We start from the raw sequence: 23,692 nt of genomic DNA on the forward strand, positions 1-23,692 counted from the left end.
ACAAAGTGTTTCCATTGAAGAATACAAATGTGAAGTGTTCGATCAGAATGACTGGTAGTCAACGTGTCTCAGCTTCGCCGTTAGGCTCTGACATATGCTTGTCTTTGGTTTATCGTTCATCAGAAGAACGGAGCCGTGGGTGGCTGGAAAGGTAGGTGAAAGTAAAGGGAGAAGCTTACCACTTGAGCCATGGGGATACTGCTTCCTGGTCATTCGGTCAAGTCATGACAAAGTGTAACTGTGATCTTAGAGACGGTCAGCGATGTTCATGCTCATCAGTCAAAATAAACAATGTGGTATTGCCAATTCAGTCGTTGCATGAATGGTATAAAAAGTTTGTATCCGCATTGGAAAATCCAAATCAGACTCGTCATCTAAGTTGCTCATCAGGTAGGCGTTGGGGTAGCAAAAAAATGAGACCTACCATGACTAGACCGGAAGAAGCAGGGGCCTCCGAACTGCACTGGCAGAAGAGGAGGCTAGATTGTATAGCAAGATGGGATCCATCACGACACTATTATAGACGGGTCAGCCACCTGAAGAACAAGGTGTCCCGATAAGATGAGTGCTCGGATCGAAATCAGTGGGCGAGGTTTTCTAGGCCTGCCGCAAAGTGGCTTGTCTGCTCATGGCTGAGTCCCTTATGGGTACTCTCGGAGCCCAGTGCCGCTTCATCATGTAATGATGGGAGGGCAGGAGAGGGAGGGTCGGTATGTACCTTGTCGATTAGATCTGAGATGGCTTGTGTCCATGTTAGCTATGAGGGTCCGATGAGAACGAAAGCATCAATGGAAAGAGTGGTAGTGAGATCAATCAGAAACAGCCAGTTTTTTTCAACAGTGAGTTTCAGCCGGTAATTCCAACCGTACTAAGTACGAAAAAAATGATCATCAGGATCTCGGGTGGGAAAGGGGAGAAAGCGACGAGGAAAAGGTGTACCGTACCTATTGTCAAGCCATCTCGAGGCGGCCACGTAGCCAATGACGCCAGCGTCAGATAAATTCTGCAGAAGCCTTTTTGTTTGGTTAGCCATTTGCCCAAGTGAAGCGCAAAAATCCCGAAACAAATTGCGAGGTTGTCGTGTCCTATCAGACTGACGTGTAAAACAGAGGTTTCATTCCATTTAGGTCAAAGACTCTAGTTTGCGGTGTTTATGTGTCATCACCAAGGATGGGTGTCGGAGAGCAAAAAGCCGAGGAAGAGAAAAAAGATGCGAGCGCGGACTTACCAGGTCATGCGAGGCTACGCAGCCATGTGCTGCGTGTTGCAGTGTGGAAAGAAAGATCGTGAATCCGAGTGGCCTGCGAGAAAAGAGTTTTAAAGGTGCTGGAAATTTTGAGCCTCGAGTGGGGTGGGAAGCTGGAAGAATCGGCGCGCGGTCGGCCACGACCCACTCATGGTGTAGTTCCCAGGCCAAGCACGTGTGTAATCACGTGCTGTCGCGACAGTCGGCGCGGATGGCTGGGCCTTGTAAGAAGGGAGCTTGACGCGTCTGCGTCATGGATTCGCACGTACAAGCTGTCGCAAATCTCAGGAGACAAAGGACGTTCCACGGCGCCTTTTTCGTTTTGTGCTATTGAGATCGGAAAAAAGTATTGAAATGCCTGAAATTGCCGAAGGTAAGGTCGAGATACCACATAATTGGCACCCGTAACGAGGCTCATGTTCTTCTAGTCGCGCGGTGCGTGCACTTCTTGCGCCTTCATCTCGTAGGCAAGAAGATCGCCAAGGTCTCAGCCCCCGATGATGCCAACGTGTTTGGTAAAGTCGGCACCAGTGGCCCGGCATTTGAGAAAGCTGTAAAGGGAAGAACGGTTGTCTCTGTTGGAAGCCAAGGAAAGTATTTCTGGTACGTCTGCGACAGCTGCCAATCAGGAATTTGACAGCGACTGATTCCTGTCAGGATCACCTTTGACAAGCCGCCTCATGCGGTGATGCACCTGGGCATGACAGGTAATGAAATTCTACAATGTCGAGTATCTTGGATGGAGACTGATACCATGTAGGATGGATTCACATCAAGGGGGACAAGACGGCTTACACCAACTACTACAAAAAGATGAAGGACGGCGAGGCAGATGTCTGGCCGCCAAAGTACTGGAAATTCCACATCGAGACCGAAGGCACCCCCAAAGTCTCGGCTGCCTTCACAGACCCCCGCCGCTTCGGTCGCATCCGCCTCGTCGACTGCCCCGGCCAAGACATTAGAAACCATTCGCCCCTAAAGGAGAACGGACCCGACCCGGTTGTCGACGTCGACATCTTCACAGAAGACTACCTGACGCAAAAAATGCAGTCGCGCCACGTCCCCGTCAAGGCGCTCCTGCTGGATCAGAGCCATATCAGCGGCATCGGGAACTGGGTTGCCGACGAGGTGCTGTACCAGTCCCGGCTGCACCCGGAGCAATACTGCGACACCTTTGACGAGGGTGAGATGAAGAGACTGTACGAGGCCGTGCGGTACGTCTGTCAGACGGCCGTCGACAAGCTCGGCGACTCGGACGAGTTCCCGGACGACTGGCTGTTCAACTACCGCTGGGGCAAGGGGAGTAAAGGCGCCGCGTCGGAGCTGCCCAACGGGGAGAAGCTCGCCTTCATCACCGTCGGCGGCCGGACGAGCTGCTACGCTCCTGCGCGACAGAAGAAGACGGGGCAGGTTGTGCCATCGGCAAAGGAGGAGCCTATGGCAGACGGCGGCGGCGGCGGCGGCAGCGGCAAGAAGTCCAAGGCCGCAGCATCCACGACCAAGAACAAGAGGCAGGCTAAAGCGAACGAGAGCGACGAGGACAAACCCAACAAGAAAGCGCGGGGCGCCAAGGGCCCTGCAAAAGCAAAGGTGAAGAAGGAGGAGACTCCTGAGCCGCCCGCCGCCGCCGAAGCGCCAGCGCCAAGCAAGAAGCAGCGGGGCTCTAGACAGATTGCCGAGAGACCCAAAGCCCCGTCCTCCAGGGCCAAGAAAATTGCCGTGAAAGAAGATGAAGGGGCGGTGGTAGAGACAACATCAGAGGACACGAGTAGGCGGCGATCCCTTCGACTCAAGAGGTGAACGTTTTGATATCTTGATCAAGGTTACATGTCATACGGGTCCCAAGGTTCATGGACACCGCCACCCTCTCAAGAAAAGAGTTCCCACGTTCCAAAATGCTTCACGGCTCCGACTCCACGTCCGGTGGGAACGTCCCAAACAGCGCCATGAGATGCTGTGTCTCGTCCTTGGTCAACTTCTTGCCCTCAGTGCCTCCCTTGGCCATCATACGGAAGTCTGCCGTCAACAAGTCAGCTTCCACACACTGCACCTCCTCCCCACTAGAGGGCACAGCGGCCCCGCGATTTCCGGCTGTTTGAAAACTTACAATCAATGTAATATCCTGATTTGTTCATATTAGCCACCTGCCACATCCCGACATCACCACGGCGGGAACGAGAAGTGCATACCTGGAGTAGACGTCATGAAGAACTCTGCAGGAACCGTATCCGACGGGTTAGAAAACGTGTGGATCGCCCTCGGCGGCACAACCATCAACTGGCCCTCTTCGGCATCGACGTCCCCCTCGGGCGTCGAGAACCGGATCGTCCCTACATCCCCACCCCAAGGCGGGCCAAACGTCAACAAAGACAAGAACAATCTCCATTGTGTCCGGACATGAGTATGTTTCGCTGCGTCAAAAGGGGAATCACCAGCGGCAATGATTTTCGGGAGAGTTTAGGGTAAGTAAAAGGTCGAAAAAAAAAAAGGGAAAAAAAACTCACCCTTGGTCACAAAGAAGCACTCGTCGTGGAACCGGTGCCAGTGCATCGGCGGCCCGGACGCCGCCGGAGGTAGCGCCAGCGTCATGCACCCGACGCGGTTGTCCGTGTTGCTCCCATCCTCAAAAATGTAAATGGTCATGGGTCCCAGCTTGAGGACCTCGCTGCTCTCCTTTTTGTAGAGCTTCACCGGCACGGGCCCGCGCAGAGGCATCTTGAGGGGGGGCGGCGACTCCTTTATTCTGGCTTTTGCCCTAGTAGTGTCGGACGTTTTTTTTTTGTGGGGGCCGGATGTTTTCTTTTCCTTTGAATCCTGTCAAGATATGCTTTGCAAGATGAGTAGGAATTTACGAGGGCCGGACTTGGTTGCTAGGATAGTATAATTTGACCTTACTGAACTTTTAAGTAAAGTATCTAATCTGTGACTAGGTATTACTTCCCCATGGGCATCGAAGAGGGGAAGGTTAGCAGTACGTACGCTTAGGTAAGACTGCCTCCCGGATCTACCGGCCCTCTCTCTGTGTGTATATCAAATCCGGACTAGACCTATCAAGGGCCTGTTCATTGTGCATTAGTCTCAAAGGCGGCCCGGAATAAGCAACGAGGAAGAACCACGAGTTTGCAGTAGCTAATAGGCACATCAAGCGCGGATGGCAACAAAGTATTCCACAACCAGGCGCGTTGCGATTTTCCTGCCACGGGCTGTCCCCTTTCTCTAGCTTTAGGTGTAGCGACATATGCAGTGTCTCACCGGTCCTAGGTAGCGCCTACCGTTGACGATAACGAGGGGGCCCGTAGTTAATTTTAGCCTTAATTTCTTTCGATTCGACTGCTTTTCTTTCGAGACTTTTGCCTGGCCATAAAAGTGACTTTATCCGTGAACGTACTGCTAAAGTTTAGAAACAGCAGTTTGTCACAATGGATCAGTGCGCAATATAGTTTCCCCAAATGTGACGCCGGTAACTCAATTCGCCGAGGGCCTTGGGCCGACTCGTATGCTATTAACATTTCGTCATGATCAAGATATCATGTTGCGGACATGACAAGAAAACTCCAAGAAAGCTCCCCCATAGTCAAGGCCAGTGCCGACTGATAATATACGCCGTCCCAAAAATGCTTTGAAGCTTTTACATTCGCTTTCCTCCCTGCCATCCTTCGACTCCAGTGAGGCGGATGATAAATACTGGTCTTGATGCACCTAGAAGTGACTCCTGTTATCCCATGTAAGAATTCGCTCCCTTCTTCGACTTCGCTTCCTAAAGGACAACGCCGCGGAAACACGCCCAGGAATTGAACCAAAAAGAAAAGAAAAGGAAAAAAAAAAGGAATAAAAATCGTCTCGTTTCCGAGATGCGTGAGCTCTAGCTCGCATGCGTATAATGTGGGTATCGTAAATGCCTGATAGCAGATGCCTCGCTCGTAATCAAATCGTGACGTTGTTGTTGCCTCGTAGAGAAAAAAGTTTCGTTTGTTGCCTTCGCGGCCATAAAGTTACGAGTGCCGCTGACGAAAAATGAAGTAATGACCCGTTTCGCGATTTACAGTTCAGTCCTCTAGGGCGACTTGGAAGCCGACAGAGTATCGAAAGTGTTGAGAATCCCATCGGACAGGGATCATGGTGAGCAGGTTGACGAAGGAAGTGCCGTCTTTCCTGAAGTTGAGCACGTCGACCTGGAACTCGTCGTTCGCCTCGACAGCCTTGCGCATGCTCTTGACGGTTTCCTTTGGGACGTGCTTCCGAGCGGACTTTTGGCTGACCTTTCCGCCAGGCGCTTGGAGGAAGCGGCAGTTTTTGCCAATAATTTCGCTATTCCTGTAACCGGTGAGGATGCTGAAATGTTCGGAGGCGTAGACGATCGGGCAGTCGGGTTGTTCGAGATCACAGAGGAGAAGGGCGACAGAGCAGTCGATTGCACCGAGTTCCACCTTGGGGTTTGGTCTTCCGGCAACGCGAAGCTGACGTTGGTTAGTTGTGACGGGACCATCACGAGAGCGTGAACAACGTACGAGGATGCTCATCATGTCGAATCCACTGGGACAGTAAAGCCCAGGGTACATGACAGGATCGGCGGCGGCTTGCGGTTGTCGCCAAGCACCAGGCTTTCCATGGGCAGCTTGCTCAGTCTCCTCGGAGAATTGATACTGAAGAGGGAATGTCAGTACAAAAATCCAGCAACGGTGGGGGTTGAGCGTCCGCAACGTACCTGCAACGCGCATGATTCCCACGGGTTCATAGTTGGCGACATTTGATTTTGTGACCGAAATGAAAGGATGCGCTCCGACTTTTGCGGTTGTAGGTAGGAGGCCGGGTATTGGTACTCTTGTGTCGACATTGTGTAGGTTGGTAGAGTCCAACACTGATTATAAAGCGACGATGTGACGGGTAAGTGACAGGGAGCGGGATGTGTGACCGGGGGAGTTGGCCAAGTCGAGCGGCAATAACAGGGTGGGTGGTCGGTACTATGGTACAGAGTGAGGTGATTAGGCACTTAGCACACTGCGTCTGCACGAGCGTGCTGGCAAGAAGTCGATCTCGAACTATTTGTATGAGGGTTGGTGTTTGATGGATGCAAAGCAGGTTGTAAATCGGCGGGCAAGGATAACGAGTCAATGTAAATGGGAAGTATGGTCATCAAGTCAAGATATCGTAAAACGGCACGTTGCTTGCTGAAAGGCACGAGCGGTGGTGCAACAGACGTTATTAGGCAAACGTACAGAGTACACTTGGGGTAATTCTGGTGGCAGAACGGTAGTGGCGGATTGGAGATACCGTTGCCCACCGGCAAGCGGAGCGATCGTTGATATTGCTGCACTGATCGTGAGTCGATGCGTGGAACACGGTGATCGGGAGCAGTAGTGTGGGGAGGGTGTGAGCATAGACCTGGAACGCCGTCCCGCAAAGTTAAGGGTCTGGTCTCTCTCTGCGGCTGCTTGCTCAGGTGAGGTAAGCTCGATAAGGACTCTTGAGCCTCGAGAGAGCAGAGTAAACAGTCTTAGCTCCGAGTTGTTCTCAATAGAGCGAGCGTTGCCATCCAATCCTGGGTAGCATTCCGGCTGTCAGATGGGCCATTACATCAACGAAGGATGGCTGAAGGCTCCCACTCTGACGCTTGCCAGGGGGTGTTCACTTGACCAGGTGCCAGATAGAGAGTATCCGCACATACAGTATTGTGTGAGGTGCGCTAGAGGAAGGACGGAATGATGGCGATGAGCGTCACCTCGTCAAGTTTGGACCGCTGGGGTGGTGCGGCGGGGTTCGTACCAGGAGCCTAACAGTCGGCAATGAGCAATGACACGGGCGGCGGTGCCACTTACCATACATTTGGGACGCCGAAAGAGTCCCCAATGTTAAGTCGCAGTCAGCGCAAGCCCTCGGACAGGTCTGCGTCGCTATCTTTGAGCAATGGCGCCGCTGCTTTCGGCCAAGTGCCGCTCAGGGTGGGCAATCGGTGACGAACTGCAGGCTGCATAGGTGCCCAGGGCGATGACCGATGGGCGTGTGCCAGACAGTTACGGATAAGGTAGCGCTAGGTAGAGTGATGAGTCGGAGCGGAATCCGATGCTCAGATTTGCGTTTGGCCCTGCGATCACAGCGATCGCCGCAACGGGTTTCCAACAATCTCGATTTCGCTGGCATGGATCCCTGTACCCATTTCGATCCGCCCGAATGCGCTTTTTGCTCCCTTGTGGCATGTTTTGCCCATGGTCGCGGCTCGCCATGGTGGTGCGGCAGTCCGGCCACCAGCATCGGAATCGGGCTTTTATTTTGCTGGAGAAACGTCGTTCAGAATCCCCCTGGTCGCCATCGAATTTTGACATGGGCTTTGGGGTGACAGGCCTCGACATTGGCATCGAGATGTATCCGTTAGTTGTGGTTCCATTTCATCGTCATGCGCCTAGGAACAGCAGAGTTCAACAAGCCGGGTACTGCTACGCCCAGCGCCCAGCGCCGAGTGCCCTGCGTCTCAGGGACTGTGGATGACACCAAAGGGTGACGGCGTGCTCGGCTGGCTGGTGCGATCGAGGTGGACTGAATTTGGCCTTTTGCATCCATGTCTGTCGCTGCCCTGAAAGAATTGAATGCAGGTCGACAAGGGCGCCGTCCATGTCTGTGCTCGGCCAAGCAGCACCATCGAGATCTCTCACCTTTTTCTGTCGAATTTACCCCAGCACTCCGAGAACCGGCCGCGAGCAGGTGGCTGGCCATTGACAGCAATTCGTCTCGCTTCGCAGAACAAGTCCAGACCAGGTCTTTGAATTCCCCTTGATCGAACCAACAGAAATAATCGGCCGAGAGACAGGGGGGCGCCGACGGAAACGATGGTGAGAGCGAAAGGTGATTCCGGCTGTTCCACGAGGACACGGGTACAACGAATCCGGCTTCTGACGGAGTGTTTGCTACGCGAGAGTCGGGTGTCATCTGGCATCTTCCACGCATTCCGGGTTTGCGGGTTTCGGTCAAGCCGACGATGGCCTCAGTTCCAACACGGGATCGAGATGCCCAAGTGTGACATGGAGGGTGGCAGCCACGTCTTCGATCCGCGTTGGCGTACCCCCTCATGACCTCCCCACTGCCGAGCTGAGCATTAACCAAGCGGCATGGCCAGTCCACCGGCGAGAGCCTGAGGGCGGGGCAGCATGTGCACCTAGCATGGATGTTTGCTGGGCCTCCGTTGATCGATTGAATGGGTCGTCTCACTCCTGGCGCTGAATCTCGTAGGAAATCTCCCGACTCTGAGGCTCAAACGTGACAATCCGCTGGATGTGACCAACCCAAGCTCGAGCCCTCGTCTCGAAAACAATCCTCAGTGACAGCTACTATTCGACGGGGTCTCTGTCGCGGGTGTTGTTTAATTGCAGATGCCCCGTCCGCGATAATCTCAACGTGAACCGAGGTTTGACGGCAATCGGGAAATCGTGTGGCATCGTTGGCTTATGGTCGCGGATCGAGGTGAGGGAGGCACCGGGCTTGCCAGCTGCAGCCAGATGCAAATGCACCAGCCTGGCGATTTGTAGTTCTGCAGGTGCGGGCACGTGGCGGGTTCTCGCTTATTGCGTACACGTCCTGGGCTCCTTGAGTCCTCTCTAAACTCTATCTTTTCGGCAAATATTCGACTTGGCCTTACCTTCATGCCTTCCAAGTTCCAGGTTCTTTCTTCGATCTCACCTACTCAGCCCCCGCAACTGGTGATTGGGTCATCACGTCTCTGCTAGGTCAAACCAGCGAGAGGTCCACCCAGATGCAACGTCTCAACTAGACCTCTTGCTGCCGGTACTTGTCTGGACTCCACTCTTCCAGACAGTTTCTATCAATAGACGTGAGTTCCTGTGTTATTATCATAAGTGGATGGATAGATAGAGTCATTTCATCTGGTTTTTTCACTGAGTTATATCAAACCCTCTGCATGAGCAAGAGGGTTTCAATTTTTGTTGTTTCGGTTTCTAATTGTGTGCCGTGAATCTCTTCTAACAATCCTGTCCTGTTGTTTCCCACTTGCCTCTTACATGAGGTCGAAATCCGCCAAGTTCACCACTGTACCTAGTTGCCGTTTCGGGATGCAAGCAAAGGCTCGCACCAACCTAGTTGATTTGACCAATGAGAAGGAAAATCTCAATTACACATCTAGATGATGTGTATTCCAATCTATCATTCCCCCTTCAGCTCTTTAGAAAGCAAAGTCCTCAGACGCCACGTCCTGGCCATCTAACCAACCGTTCAAGACCTTGAGCATCTCCGGCCCCGTACATAGAAAGTACCGCCTCTTGATCGTACCATCCTTTACATCATTTGACCCTATCCTCCTCCTCTCCACGGCGGCTCCAAAGCCCTCGACCTCCCCAATCATCACCTCCTCCGCCTCCCCAACCTTGCCCGTCACAAAAACCCTCAAAACATCAGCCAACCCAGGAATCCTCTCGACAACATCCCTCACCAGCTTCACGTCCTCTCCTCTGACGGTCCACAACACCTTGATCCTCCCCCCGGCCCCCAAAACACCCTCGGCCTGTGCAACTAAAGGCGTGATCCCGACCCCAGCAGCAATAAAGACCTCTTCAATACCATCATCATTGCCACCCTTCTCTCTCCCCATCCTAAACGCCTCCTCGCCACCGAAACCAAGCACGGGAACCTCCAACGGGACCCTCAGATTCCACCTCCACAACAAGTTCGTGACGGGACCCTTTTTCCTCGCCGTGATCTCAACCACCCTCCCATCGCGGCTAGGAGGACTCGAAACGGTAAACGTCCTCACGTAGTCATCGTTCAGGCTCTGCGGCTCCTCGTCCCGCATGTGACTCCACCCGACGTCCAGCTCCTCTGCAAAATCGAGCGTGACATACTGGCCCGCCTCCCACTGCGCCGCCGGTTCAAGGCTGAAGACGAAGCGTGCAATGGTCGGCGTGAGAATCTCGCGGCGCAGGAGGGTGGCCGTCCTAGCAGCCTCTTCTTCCCCTGCCAAAGTCAGAGGAGCATGCTGCTGCTGCTCGGTGAAGAGCGGTCTGACGGGCGGGTTGTACGGCGACGGTTCCAGCGGGACGCCGGAGAAGGGTAATCCGGACTGCACAAAGACCGCGGACGTCACCGTGATTTTGACGGCGAGTTTCGTGCGCGGGAGGTATGCTGCCGCGTCTTGACCGACGAGTATAGATGCCGATCCCGTGAGCTTCGCAACTTACACCGTTAGCCCCCTAGTTTCCATGGGTGTTGAGAGTTGGGCACTGCCTCACGTAAAGGACGTCTGACGTCTCAAAATTCGGTATCGCGATCCCGACCAATGGGTTCAGTTTAAGGTTACCCAGCGTCTGATATAAGCGATTGCCGGAAACTGTAAAAGCAGCCGCCCCCCCAAAAGAGGCCGGGTGATTAGCACTCAACCCCTCGATCCGGATGACCCAACTGACTCAAAGTAGGCATGGAACTCACATTCGGGATAGACAATCTCCACGCCCCCCTCATCGTTCCTCGCAACCCTCACAAACCCCCTCGACCCTCCCCGGTGATTCGTATCCATGCTGCCGCTGCTGCTCCCCTCCTCCTCCTCCTCCTCCTCCTCGTGTCCGCTCGTGAGGAAAAGCATATCCGCCCCCCGCACGACCGCGACCGCGTCATCGGACAGCGGCAACTCCCGCTCCACTCTCCCCTTGTCGATCGAGTCCCGCGGGATGACGTCCTTTTTGTTGAGATACTTGGGACAGTTTCCCAAACTCTCCTCGACGTTCACCGCGATCTGCACTTCGGAGGAAGAGCTCCGGTGGTCACCGGCAGCACCCTCCGTGACCGCCCCGGCCACCATCCTCCCGCCAAACTTTACGCGATCGCGCGTCCTCAGGTCGATGGACAGCCCCGACACGAGTTTCCCCCCTTCCGGACCCCCACCAGGCTGGACGACCGGTTGCCCTTCCTGGTCTCCCCAAAGAGCACGGAAGACCGGATCATCGACAAGGTCCACCTGACTCCTGATGCCAAGCACATCCTCGGCAATCGGCCGCGCCATGGCGCCGGCCTCCCCGCCCCAGAGCGTAGTCCAGGGTCTACGATCGTTGTCGAGGGTGCCGAGGGCCAGGAGCGGGGCGACGGCGATGCGGTGGCCGTAGGAAGGGGGTAGGCCCGCGGACGTGGGGTTCGCTCTGCGGGGGATCTTGAGGAGGTCGTGGAGGGCGAGCTCGCCTGGGTGGAAGTCTATTGTTCTGCCCGGCATGCTGCTACGTTGTGAGAGGAAGAAGTTGTCTGGTGCTAGGATGTGTGATGAGAAAAGGGTTGTGAGGAGGAGAGTGTAGTTCATTTGTGAGGCGGGCGGTATGGTGGTTGTTATCAATTGAGCTAAGACGTACTCACTCCCTCCTCATTGAACCAAGAAAGTTGGAGTAATACCCTCATCGTTAGGAATCATCGCGGCACCGTGAAAACAATTTGCAGCGTGTATGTGTAAGCCCTGGATGATGAAATTGACACCTCTGGGTGACAAATCAAAGCACCGAAGGGCGCATGTCAAGATCAGCGACAGGAGTCCAATGCTGACAATGGCGGCTGGCACTTGGCACTGTCAGACTGGCCAGGGCGATCACATCGGGGAAGCGGGTCCAAACTCTAATTCCCTGCATTGGCGCGGCGATCTTGCCGGGGGCCCTGGCGCCCGGGGACGTTAGTTACAGACTCGCAGTGTAAATAACATCGAGACACAAACGACGACAGGTGAACTTCGGATTGTCGTTCATAGACCTTGTATTTTCAGCTCTAAAAGTACAATGGTTTTAGGTCTTCCTCTCTAGCGGCTCTTGGAGCAGTTCTGTAGCCAGTAGACCCTATTTTCCTAATGGTACATGGGGAACAAGAAAGAAGCAAAAAATTCGGGGGGGTATCGAAAGGATGGTCATAAAAGGACGGGAGCAACCTAGTCACAGCCTGGACATTTTGGATCCGGAAAGCAAAGTGTAAGGCTCAGACGCCGGTGAAGAAATGATAAAAGCCTTTCGTGAAAAGATACGCTTGTTTCTAGCGCAAAGAAGACACCCCCTTTTGAATCATAAAGACATTATGAAAATTGAAATTGCGGTTTTCGCCGCAACACTGTAACCGTGTTTATGTGCCCCAGAAAGCAGACCGATACTCCTAGTACCGCTGGTCCCTCTGGGATCCCATATCGTCGTAGTAGCCGTATCCTGGGCCGCGGGGGTTAGGTCTCTGGCTCTGTGACGTGCCGGGACGGTTGAAGTAGTCTTCTTGCGGCCGGGGAGGCACGGGTGCCGTCATGTTCCGCGTGGGAGCATTCGGCGGGCCTCGGGGAGGAACCGGGCCAGTGACGCTTCGTTGCGGGTTGAATGGCTGGTACGCCTGGTAAGGAGTATTGTGGAGCGGGCCGGGGCCACGGGGCATGGGCGCAGCAGAGCGGCTCGAGTACGACGAGGGCGCCGGACTGGCCCGTCCATTGGACCGACTCGAATAGTCATCATAGGTGCCTCTGGTTGCCGGTGTGGGCCGGTCACTCAGATAGGTGTTTTGTCTCTGCGACCTGAAGCTTTCCACCGATCGGCCAGTATTGGACCTCACAGGCGGAGGGAAGGGTGGCATTGGGTCCGGAGAGTACGTGGACGGGCTTTCCGAGAAACCGCCACGAAGAGAACCTTGTGAGTTGGTTTGCAACTGAGAAATTTGCGGGCGGAAGTTCCTCTGGGAGTTGGAGGTGCCAGGTCGCTGAGGCGGGTAGTTGTTCAAATCCATGGGTGGAAGAGTAGGAGCCGGTGAAGCTGAGCGCTGGTACCCTAAATCGGCAGCACCGCCGATAAGGGGCGCACGCGACGAGTAGCTAGCAGTGGAAGTGGAGGTACCCATTCGTGCGGGAAGGGGTCGTTTCTGGTCCATGGAGTTGAGCTCGATGCTACCAGGGGTTCCGGGTCGAGACTCGTAGGCGGGAAGTGTCGCAAAGGTGTCGTTGCGTCCAAACATGGGCATGTCGGACAATTTGTCTGGGTCTCCAACATTGGGTAGAGTCGGCAAAGTTGCTTGTCGCTCCAGAGGCATCTTTTCGCCATTCTTCTTCGCCGCCTTCATTTCTGCCTTTCTCTTGGCTTCCTCCTGTCTCGCCAACGCCTTGTTGACCTTGACAGTCACAATCTTCATGAGGGCCTTGGTGACCTTGCGCTCACAATAGCCTGAGAGGCCTCCGTCGGCCTTGGGGATCCAGTGGAACAGAAAGAAGACGTAGAAGAGGACGGCCATGATGAGGTACAGAGCGGAGAAGACCCAAATGACGAGGGTGAAGAGCATACCCGATAGAATGAGGGCCTGCTGGTAGTCCTCCGTGGCAAGCGTCTTAATCTTGTCAAAGAAGCCTAGCAGGGAGCCCCCGACCGAGACTTCGTGAACTGCAAGCTTGGCATCGTACACAGACTTGAGAGTCAACGCGTTGACGACCTGACGAGGGCCGGAACAGACCAATACTCGAATCCAAGCTACACGGGGTTAGTATACGTGCAAATGGGACTTCCCGGATCAGCTTACATTGAAAGCTAAAGTAGGTGAACAGAGCAATGTACTCGGCTCCCTTCTTGCTCTTGGTGAGTTCGGCAAAGACCAAGAAACGCTTCCAGCCCTGGCCCTTTCCAAATCGAATACTCTCGAGGCGAACAGCAATGGTGTCGAGGTAGCATTCAGCTACGTTGCCTCGCCTCATGACGCGGTGGGCCCTGAATTGCTCAAAGGCGAGATTGACAAAGGAGGCGATGATGGAAATGGAGAAGATCCATTTCGATATTTTGAAGTCGATAGCAGGTTTAATTTCGGATGACCAGCGGTCAAATGCCAACAGGTTGACGGCAGTGAACATATCGACGCCGTAGACAGCGAGGGAAATGATCAACATGAGCCAGAGGTAAAAGTACGCGAACGGTGTAAGGCATCCTCGAGACTTGAAGTCATTGAGGTTCTAGGAGTATTAGCACCAAAGGAATCTTGCGTCTACAGGGTCTACCTACGATGTAGTCCCATTTCTGCTCGGCACGTTGGTTGATGTTCTTTTTGCGGTTAGTGAGGCAGCCCATCTTGAACAGTGGGCGAATTGGTGATGGCGATTGTCAAGGTTATGTCGATGAATCCCGACACAGTCGAGTCGAGAAGAAGGAGAAGGGTGATGTAGTGGTCGCCGCGGGACCAATGTCGTGAGAGTGAGTGTGATAGCGCAACCCGGACCTGCCGTCAACACAAGTCGTTACTCGCCCGCGAAGTAATCGACAATGTTTCTCCTGGTGATGACCAGGAAAGCAGAGTCGATGTGCGGGAGACGGAAAAGGGCCGAGGAGTAAAGGAAGAAGACTGTTGGAGAGGGAGAAGGGAATGTGGGTCCAGGGTTGAAAGGGCTGAAAGTGCGACGCAAGAGTTCGGACCGGTGATTGTCAAGATGGCATGGTCGAGCGACCGGGCGTTTGAGGGTGGATCAAGGCTGGTCAAGATGCGTGGCGACGTGACGACAGCGAGCAAAGCCAATTTGGCTGGACGACCATGCAATATTGACAGGGCCGGTAAAGAGGGAAGGTAAGCACTTGAGGCCAGGCGGCGACGGTTTTCTGGTTGGGTGAATATCCGCGTTTGATCGGCCACCGTGGGTTGCAAGGCCGAGTCTCAGAATGTCGAAAAGGGCCAAGAGAGTTACAGTGCGTGAGACGTGGAAGGGCGAGTAAGCGAGCGAGCGAATGAGTCTCGGGTGTAATCGACGGTCGAATCTAGAACGAATGGATGACGTGTATTTCTCGCACGATCGGAGTGTGTCTGTCCAAAATGTCGAGTCTTACTCTTGAGGCCATGGACTGCTTCGCGAAGCTCGACGAGGAATGTTGGAGACGTTGGTGGTGTGGTTGTGTAAGAGCACAAGACGCAAAGGTGAGCGTGGGCGTGAGGGCGTGCGTGTGAGCATCTGACCATTGAGCGAGGGAGAGAGGGGAGTGGAGGCCTTCAAGAGTGATCTGCGAGAGGGGGGGGTCCTGATGGGTAGCAAGGGACTGCAGGGTCAAGACACGACGAGCCAAAGCCAAAACGGAAGGAAAGGGGGGCCATTTGCGCGAGATGGTACCAAAATTGATTGCCGCTGGTGGTCGCAGACTCGCAGACTCGCAGACACGGGGTGTCAACGGCGTGGGCAGTTTGGCGGTTTCGAGCGTCCGAGGAGAGGCTTGTGGAGCAATAGCGACGGAAGCGCGGCCTTTGACGCAGGTACCATGTCACATTGTCGCCAAATCCGGATTAGCGCACCAACAGAACGTTTGAGGTCCAATTTCCCGAGACAATCTGGGGGGTTGATTGGTTCACTGTCCAACTCAATTATAGCCCTTGATAAGGCCCCCACTGTCTTCCAGAGTCCCTCACAGTGTATTTACAAGGCACAAAGGCACTTCTTACAGGCATTCTCCCTCCCCTTCCGTCCCTCCTTAGCCTCTCATGTTGTACTCCTCCTCCTGTGTCCAAGACCCAAGACCGTCCCGCACCAGGCCTGCCATTCGCTCTGTTCGATACAGGCAGTGGTTCGAGGTTGACCATAGCCAGAGGGTTCGCGGCCTCATCTTTACAGCCGCGGCTCGGACGCGCCCGCTTCACCTATCCAACCATCGACCCAAGTCCTGCGCCTCTCGAAGCGGCGGGAAGCCTGCGGGAACCTATTTGGTAACTTGGTCGCGTTGTTTCGACCGTCCTGAAGTATCTTCTACTTATCGCCAACCACTCCCACAGAGTGCAACGTCAGCTTCTCAAGGCTAGAGCCGCGCCCGCGGTGGAGAAAAGGCCGACCATGAGGCCTCTCGGTCCTAAGCCCACGCGTCTTACAACTGACTCTGTTAGACCCCCCAATTTGGGTAGGCAAACTATGACTCCAGAACCAAAACTCTACTCACATTCACAACGACGTGGCTGTCCACGGTCGTCGCAGCCAGAATGGGTCAGAGGTCAGAATGGGTACTCAACCTTCAACACGGACATCCCGTCTCAACTCTGCTCAACTTTACCCGGAGCCGTCTCCCTGAAACGCGCTGCCCTGGCCCACACCACGGCATGTATGATGGCGAGCACGCGGGGGTACCAAGAGGGCTTCATCAGTGACCACTGCTTCTTCTACCTCCCACATGGCCAGTGCACCCTCTTTCGCATTGATTGTCTCTCCATTCATCTCATTCGAAGGTTCGGCCGAACGCAGGGTGGCAGACAGTGTGTATCGAAACGAAGAGTGACGCCGGGTCTACAATGCCTCCTTACAGCTCCCTCCCAAGCATAGCCCGAACATTGCAAAGGACCAAGGAACCTTCCAGCCTCCGGAAACAACTCCAAGGGTTGCGTCGACAAACGCTCCGGATCAGACGGCAGGCCTTGGTCAACACTACCCCGAAAAGACCAAAAAAGACCAAAAAGAGGTTACTGAAATTCGGTCGCCTCCCGTATCTGGAACTTGGAAGACGCAATATTTCGCTTCTCCACGACCAATTTGCTCGGCGGGGGTGGTGCGAGGTGCACGTGGATTACCCCGGCCATTCGGCTATCTTTATCGCCATCCTAATTTGAATGCGACAGGCCGACAAAGAAATGACGGTGGATTCTGAAGTCGTGCTACCGGGAATTCCATGGCTGTACGGATAAACGCCCTGTGTTGCCAGAGGATGCGGCTTCAGCGCGAACGACTCAAAATGTTTACTCGCATGTGTTCCCCCCCGTTTGGCCAAGCCTGCTTCTTGGTTTGGCCTTGACAAACGATTGTACAGTCGTTGCTGCCGGCAGGTTGGTTCCATTTTTAAGTACTCCCTGATGTTAGTCTTGATCATCACCCATCTCCCAGACGACGACATGTCTCTGAACCTGGTGTAGATTTCAAAACTTGCAACAATTTTACAATCATAAAGTTGACTCTGAAATGTGTTAAACAATGACGCTCGTCAAAATTGTCAGCCAAGTGGCGTAACCCAGTCCCTTTCCAGCATGCCAAGACGGCAACCGTTGAATCAAAGAATACAATGGCCATAGGGCTGTTCTTTGTTGTGACTGTGAAGGGGGTGCCTTCCAGATGATGCGACTTGATTGTTAGCAAACGGAAAAGCTGTACCAGGGCGATCTACAAAGATGACAGCGATACCTTTTTTCAGTTGCGCCATGATCTTGACATCTCCATACCCATCAAATGACATCTCAGTTGAGTTTGATATCAACAGGCCAATATGTCAACATCAACAGCCGAGAAGACGGACCCGGATCACCCGCAGCCGCCGTTCCAACTCGTCAAGAGAGTCCAGGACAACATTTGGATTACACGGCGGAATGCCCAGCATTCGGGATACGCCGACGGCGAGGAGTTCATCGCGCGCAAGGTGGACGACTTTGACGAGTACTACGAAGCCGGCAAGTACTCTATGAACTTCACCACCAAGAAGCAGCGCCAGATCAAGGGCCTGATGGACCTCCTCTACGAGCACAATATGGGCCGCAACATCTCTCACATCCTCAACCACGAGAACATCATCTCCCTCGCCGGCTACCTCCGCCAGCAACCGGTGCACCCGCGCGTGCAGGCCACCGAGGACTACCTCGTCTGGGACATTTGCGACGCCGGCACGCTCGAAATCCTCTTTGCGGACCGCCACTCGGAGCGCGAGCCGGGCTGTTACCTGCCCGAGTCGCTCTGCTGGCACGTCCTCACGTCCGTCATGCGCACGCTCGTCTGGCTGCACGACGGGTATCGTCAGGAGGTGAACTGGGCCACCGGGGAGCGGGCGTGGGCCCAGACGGACACCGAGTGGATGCCCATCCTGCACCGCAATATCGACGCGCAGTCCATCTTTTTCCAGCACTCGCGGGGCAAAGAGACGTACGGCGTGTGTAAGCTGGGCAAGTTTGGCAAAGCCTTTCTGTCCGGCGTTCCGGCGCGGCGAGACGGTGCGCCCAAAGGAGAGACGCCCCTCCCGCACAGCATCGGGTTCCCGATCGCGCCGAAGACGGGCCACATGCGCCTGACGGAGATGATGGGGCAGTGGAAAGAGTATTTGGACACGGAGAGGAAGGTGAGTAATCCGGAACACACACACACAAACACACAAACATATACAGCGCAGCTCTAATAATGGGATGTCACAGAGCAAACGCCTCTACACGCTCAGCGACGAACACTGGGCCCTCGGCGCCGTCCTCTTCCGCATGATGACCGGTCGTCGCCTCCCCAGCCTCGACGGCTGCGAGATGTGCCACTGCATCCACATCCGGCGGTGCGCAAAGATGGGCTGCGTCGAGAACGAGCCGAGCCAGGGCCAGACGCACAAAGGTAGTCGCGGGTGCGAGCACGAGAGGTTCCGGGGGTGCCAGTGCGTCGTGCCCTCGGCCCCGGCCCCGGGGTCCTGCGGCGGGGCCGAGGCGGATGTGCATGTTGACGAGGTGCTGTACCGGCTCGGGTACTCGCGGTACCTCAAGGTCGCGGTGCGGATGCTGCTCGACTACGACCTCGAGGCGCCGGCGGTGGAGACGAGAGGGTTGGCGGACAGGGTCGAGCGGCTGTATGTGGAGTGGAGGTGCAAGACGGAGGAGGGGCGGGAGTACGTCGACGTCATGGACGATCTCGGGTACCGATTCTTGGTGCTGAACAAGGCCGCTCATGAACTTGCAGAATAGTGCGTTTGTTTACTGGACTGGTGTTTTGGCTTCATGTAAACCAGGTTTGGGAATCGAATGTTGGGTTTCGGCCTTGACAGTGTGCTTCTTCAACAGATGAAGGAATCGAGAATCCTCAATCTGATTGGGTAGTTCGCGCTTGCCCATCAAATTTCATCCAAACCATTCATGGATCCCACGGCAGAAGCACGTTGAAGTGTCCTTGTCTATGTTAGCTGCAGTAGATGCCGAGCGCTCTACAGCTACGTGACATGCCTCAAGACAGGACCGGTTGGTACGTACCTGTACAAGAACCCTTCAGAACGTTGACAGCCCCACCCGTCGCCCCGATTTTAGTTGGCGCGGTCCTCGAGCACAAGCCCAAAGACAGCTCCGAGAGCCAGGTTGTCCACCAGTCGCGTGGATCACACTTCTCTCTATTGCTTTGTCTGAACATCAACCGCCACCGTCTGCAATCTCGCACCTTTTGCCCGCCACACTCCTTGAACAGGTTTGAAGCTTCGACATCGTTCGCGTACAACAGTCGTGACCGCCGCAAGATACTGCCACAGAGTCCAAACCATATCAAAAGCGAGCAAGCAAGCAACCTCCGAATTCCAAACAAACGCATCGCATCGGACCACAGCTCCTCTCCTCCAAACCTCGCCGAACCCGGACCACGATTTCTACACCTCGCCTAAACCACCTCATCACGACCCCTCGACCTCGACCTCGACTTTGACCCAAACGTCACGCATCACTCACCACAACCATGTCCCTCTCCCAACCAACGCCCCTCCTCCTAACAAAACGCCTAACCTCCTTCCTCGCCTCCAACCTAAACGCAAACCTCCACACAGCCCTCCTAGCAACCCCTTCAGGCCGCCTCCTCGCCCACGCCTCCCCGCAGCCCGTCTCCCTCCTCCGCACCCAATCGACCGTCGCGTCCTCCCTCTTCGCCCTCCATGCCTCCGCGACCCCCGACATCGCCGACGCCCTCCCCTCCTCGTCCTCCTCGCCGCCCTCCTTCTCAGGTGCAGCCACGACGGCGAACGCCAACGCCAACGCCGCAGAGGATGGATACCCCGGAGGAGAAGGAGCGGGGGGGAAACCCCTCACAATAACCGTCCAACTCGCCGCCGGCGTCGTCGTTATACGGAGACTGAAATGTGGTCTGCTCTTTGTCTGCATAGGACCCCTCGCCGAGACAATCGACTCCCAACAGCACCAGCACCCTTCCTCCGAACAATACCACCACCACCACCACCATCATTCCAACGCCAACGGCGGCGCGGGTACGGGAACCCCCTCCCAGTTGCCCGCGTCCCCCTCCGAGGCGGACAGCATCCTCAGCGTAGGCGCCCAGACCACGACGAGCTTCGCCAGCGTCGGAAGCGTCAACACGGCCGGCGTCGTGGTCCTCAGGCGGCACGCCGAGGAGCTGGCGCGGTGGCTGGATGATAAGCTCGGTAGCTTGCGAGTTCCCGAGGAGGGTGTTGGCGTGGAATAGAGCTAGCTGCTGGCCCTGGAACAGGATGTCTCATCTAGAGGAAGCATGCATGACAGAGGAGGAGGAATTGTACGAGTAGAGGATTGAATTTTCATGCGTGAAAAGGGGCTGATTAGGAAGGAGGGGGGGGGGGGGGGGGGGGGGGAGGGGGGGGGGGGGGGGCAGGAGAGCGGGATGGTGAGAGAAGAGGAGCGAGTCGTGCGAGAGGAGGGAGGATTATACGACGAGGGTATGATCTGGCAAAGCAGAAAGAAGGGTGGAAGAGAAGGGGGGGGGGGGGGGGGGATTGCATGAAATTTTCGCATCAAATTATCGGCAGGAGACGAAAGGGTTCGGAAAGCATTACAGGCGTACACGGGGCGTTTGGGGAAGATACCACGGCCAAGAATTACCATCATCTTCGTAATCACTCTGCATGTACAAATATCTTGCTCATTATGGGTCTCTATTTCATTCGCAGTAAGTAGCATGTATGCTTGTGGATGTGTGGATGTGTGTGCGCGTGGTGCCGAGCTCGGCCTCTATGGATATACTGATTTGCCCCTTGAACCCCTTTTCATAAACTCCCAAACTTCATTCGCCTTGCTCCCGTCTCGCCGGTAGTTTTTCACACACACTCACAAAAAGGACCTATTCCCAACGCCCAAAACGCAGACTGCGCCAATGTCACAAGAAACAAGAACCAAATCACTCGATGCTCATACGCATCAGACCATCGTTGGTGTCAACCATACCCTGAAACCCAACACGTCCTTTGTTCCCGTTGACCACCCGGCCGTTGGCGTTGGCATTGGCGTTGGCGCCGCTGCCGGGCGTGCCACCACCAAGACTACCCGATTCGCTCGGTGCGCCACTGCCGCCCTTGTCGCCGCTGTTGCTGCCGGGCCGTGACCCCCACGGCGCCACGTCGCGTTGCATCGGGCTCTGCGTGATGGGCGAGTTGTGCACGCTCATGCCAGGGCTCACGGCCCGGCGCTTGAGACTGACGGGGTCGTAGTCGTCCTCCCGCCGGCGCTTGCTGTTGATTCGCCGTGTGATTTCCGCGGCGCTGGGTGCCGGTTGCGGGCCCTGCGCGAGGAGAGGGGTGTCGCCCTTTTGGGACTCGCCGCTGCTTGCGGCCATGGCGAAGCCTGCCGTTGGCCCCAGCGAAGGGGAGTCCATGCAAATGTCTTCGCTCATTCCTGAAGAGGAGCCGCGAGGGAGTCCGCCGTTGGGTGGAGGCGGGGTCGTGCGGGCGCCGCCGATACTGCTGGACTCGGAAAAGGTGTCCCAAAACTTGGTGCCCTTTGAATTCTTCAAGGCTTGTTGCTTAAAACTGCCAGAGAGATTGAGGGCAGAGTCAGTGATCATGCTTTCCGGTATGTCATCCAAGGATTGATCTTGGTTCCCTAGGTTCGGCGACGAGTGCGTGGTAGCAGGAGGCGCAGTCTGTTGACGAGGGGCTCCGAGATCGACGTCGCTCTCTCGCACTTGACGGACGACTTCGGCCTCTCTTTGGGTCTCTGTCTCCACGGGCGCACCTTCCTCGAACAGCGCTGCTCTGATACGAGCAAAGTTCTTCGTCTTGGGCAGCAGGTTCCTACGCTGCGTGACTACCCGTCGCATGACGGTGGGGCGCTGCCCGTCACGGCTGGGAGTCGAGAGTAAGCCGTCAATGTTATCGCCTCGCTCTTCCTCGCTCCCAGAAATATGCAACTGATTGGCCTGCCAACTGATGCTTTCTCGGCGTGAATGCGCCGACATGTCCTTGGGCACGTTGTTTGGTGGTGACTTTGAGACACCAGCGTTTGTGCCGGGACTGAATCCCAGACCCAGCGGCAGTTTGTGTTTCTTTTTCGGCAGTTTCCTCTGGCGTTGCCTATGCTGGAAGCTCATGAGACTGTTCATCGCCGGAGAGCCTCCCCAGGGCGCCATCATGGGTTGCGTGCCCAAGGGCGCGGCGGATTTGTTGGCTTGCGGTGTGCCGATGTACGGCTCGTCCATATCCTCATCCATAAGGTCATCGTCGTCGGAGTCGGTAGAAGAATCTGACCCCAGCTGATTTGCACTGCCCAGCGAGCTGGAGACCGTCATGCGCTCGTGATTACCCATCATGGACCACAATGAGTTGGTGGTCTGCTCGGCCTGTCCGTAGTCGTTACTTCTGCGTCCCGGGATGTTCATGCCTCTCCCTCCGATCGTAGGCGACGAGTCGGGTGACGACTCGGCGAGGGTTGAGTGGTGCAGACTGGTGGCAGCGCGTGAGAAGTCGAGGCCGCGAGAGCGACGCGGTAGGATGTTGGTCGGGCTGGCATAAATTTGCGAGTGGTCGAGCTTCGGTGACAGCGGCGCGGGTTTCGTAAAAGCGGCGGACGAGCTGGATGCAGGGGAGGCTGGGTCGCGGTTCGTGGGCATCTGCAGCGAGAGGCCTCGTAGGGGGAATTCGGATCGGTGAGGGGTTACGGGCGTGGTGGCCGTCTCTCGGATGTGGTTATCGTCTTTGGATGCCTGGCGACCGTCGGCGATGTGCGGCGAAGGAGTGAGCTTGGAAGGGGTTCCTCCTCCGTCCGACATGGAGCGCGTCTTGGACAAGGGCGAGCGGCCCAGGCGTTGTGGAGTATTGGCCGCGTTTACGGGGACATCGGCGTCCTTGTCGTCGTCCATGATGGCGGACTCAAAGTCCATGTCCCTCAGATCCATCGTTCGGTCCATGGCGGCGGCAGCGAAGTTGAAAATGCCAATGTAGTCGCGAGAGCCTGATTCACGGACCGATGTGGGAATGACACTGAATGTCCGGGAAATAGTGGGTAGTGGATCAGGTCGTTGGTGTCGTTGTTGGCGGCTCGTTTTGGGGGGGGTTTCGCGATTAAGGCTTTCGCGATGTCATTGAGATATTGGCTGTAACATGCGGGGTTGCAAATGGCATTGTTGGATATTGCAAGACCATTTGAAGTCTTCGTTGTACCTGTGATGCCGACGTAACGGAGACGGCTGCAGTAGTGATACGTCAAGCAGCCAGCTCCCAAGGTTGTTGTAGATAGGCGGAGGTTGAGTTTGGTTGACGAAGCGGGCAGACGTTGGAAGGTTTCCTTCAGGCTTCCCGGTTGGATGCGGCCAGGGTTGGATAGGCGCCTGCAGCCATTCACAGCCAAGTTGAGCGAACCGTGTTTGGGTGTCACTGAGCCTCTTTTGCAGGCTTTCCCTTGCGGGGGAATCAGAGGTATCATCGCACCCAACTTTGCTACTGGTGGTACCTTGCGCTAGGTTTACCTCATCACTGCTGCGCCCTCCCGTCGTCTGCCCATTTGTTTCGTCGATCCACAACGGCATTTCCATTAGGTTCACAGTGA

General features: G+C 55.4%; 9 protein-coding genes across 9 annotated transcripts; 3 read left to right on the forward strand and 6 right to left on the reverse strand.

Moving 5' to 3' along the window:
- Window positions 1–1,600: 1,600 nt before the first annotated feature.
- CORC01_10421 (formamidopyrimidine-DNA glycosylase domain-containing protein) lies at window positions 1,601–3,046 on the forward strand (the record flags this gene model as incomplete). Its single annotated transcript, XM_022622049.1, has 4 exons — window positions 1,601–1,619; window positions 1,675–1,849; window positions 1,904–1,953; window positions 2,007–3,046. 4 exons carry the CDS (start codon window positions 1,601–1,603, stop codon window positions 3,044–3,046), a joined length of 1,284 nt encoding a protein of 427 aa, XP_022471424.1.
- Window positions 3,047–3,146: 100 nt separating this feature from the next.
- CORC01_10422 (uncharacterized protein) lies at window positions 3,147–3,961 on the reverse strand (the record flags this gene model as incomplete). Its single annotated transcript, XM_022622050.1, has 3 exons — window positions 3,147–3,306; window positions 3,411–3,576; window positions 3,751–3,961. 3 exons carry the CDS (start codon window positions 3,959–3,961, stop codon window positions 3,147–3,149), a joined length of 537 nt encoding a protein of 178 aa, XP_022471425.1.
- A 1,331-nt stretch (window positions 3,962–5,292) lies between these two features.
- CORC01_10423 (vivid PAS protein VVD) lies at window positions 5,293–6,080 on the reverse strand (the record flags this gene model as incomplete). The annotated part of the gene is made up of 3 exons (XM_022622051.1): window positions 5,293–5,703; window positions 5,755–5,889; window positions 5,952–6,080. The coding sequence occupies 3 exons, from the start codon at window positions 6,078–6,080 to the stop codon at window positions 5,293–5,295; spliced, it is 675 nt and encodes a 224-aa protein (XP_022471426.1).
- A 1,532-nt stretch (window positions 6,081–7,612) lies between these two features.
- CORC01_10424 (uncharacterized protein) lies at window positions 7,613–8,185 on the reverse strand (the record flags this gene model as incomplete). The annotated part of the gene is made up of 2 exons (XM_022622052.1): window positions 7,613–7,719; window positions 7,894–8,185. The coding sequence occupies 2 exons, from the start codon at window positions 8,183–8,185 to the stop codon at window positions 7,613–7,615; spliced, it is 399 nt and encodes a 132-aa protein (XP_022471427.1).
- A 1,228-nt stretch (window positions 8,186–9,413) lies between these two features.
- Window positions 9,414–11,531, reverse strand: CORC01_10425 (oxidoreductase FAD-binding domain-containing protein; the record flags this gene model as incomplete). The annotated part of the gene is made up of 2 exons (XM_022622053.1): window positions 9,414–10,420; window positions 10,673–11,531. 2 exons carry the CDS (start codon window positions 11,529–11,531, stop codon window positions 9,414–9,416), a joined length of 1,866 nt encoding a protein of 621 aa, XP_022471428.1.
- An 827-nt stretch (window positions 11,532–12,358) lies between these two features.
- CORC01_10426 (uncharacterized protein) lies at window positions 12,359–14,286 on the reverse strand (the record flags this gene model as incomplete). Its single annotated transcript, XM_022622054.1, has 3 exons — window positions 12,359–13,698; window positions 13,748–14,171; window positions 14,221–14,286. The coding sequence occupies 3 exons, from the start codon at window positions 14,284–14,286 to the stop codon at window positions 12,359–12,361; spliced, it is 1,830 nt and encodes a 609-aa protein (XP_022471429.1).
- Window positions 14,287–17,433: 3,147 nt separating this feature from the next.
- On the forward strand, window positions 17,434–18,874 carry CORC01_10427 (uncharacterized protein; the record flags this gene model as incomplete). Its single annotated transcript, XM_022622055.1, has 2 exons — window positions 17,434–18,273; window positions 18,347–18,874. The coding sequence occupies 2 exons, from the start codon at window positions 17,434–17,436 to the stop codon at window positions 18,872–18,874; spliced, it is 1,368 nt and encodes a 455-aa protein (XP_022471430.1).
- A 751-nt stretch (window positions 18,875–19,625) lies between these two features.
- CORC01_10428 (uncharacterized protein) lies at window positions 19,626–20,363 on the forward strand (the record flags this gene model as incomplete). Its single annotated transcript, XM_022622056.1, has 1 exon — window positions 19,626–20,363. One exon carries the CDS (start codon window positions 19,626–19,628, stop codon window positions 20,361–20,363), a length of 738 nt encoding a protein of 245 aa, XP_022471431.1.
- Window positions 20,364–21,050: 687 nt separating this feature from the next.
- On the reverse strand, window positions 21,051–23,054 carry CORC01_10429 (uncharacterized protein; the record flags this gene model as incomplete). The annotated part of the gene is made up of 1 exon (XM_022622057.1): window positions 21,051–23,054. One exon carries the CDS (start codon window positions 23,052–23,054, stop codon window positions 21,051–21,053), a length of 2,004 nt encoding a protein of 667 aa, XP_022471432.1.
- Window positions 23,055–23,692: the final 638 nt, after the last annotated feature.

Source organism: Colletotrichum orchidophilum, assembly GCF_001831195.1.
Source record: "Colletotrichum orchidophilum strain IMI 309357 chromosome Unknown Scaffold_103.1, whole genome shotgun sequence".
In the NCBI taxonomy this organism is placed as follows: domain Eukaryota; kingdom Fungi; phylum Ascomycota; class Sordariomycetes; order Glomerellales; family Glomerellaceae; genus Colletotrichum; species Colletotrichum orchidophilum.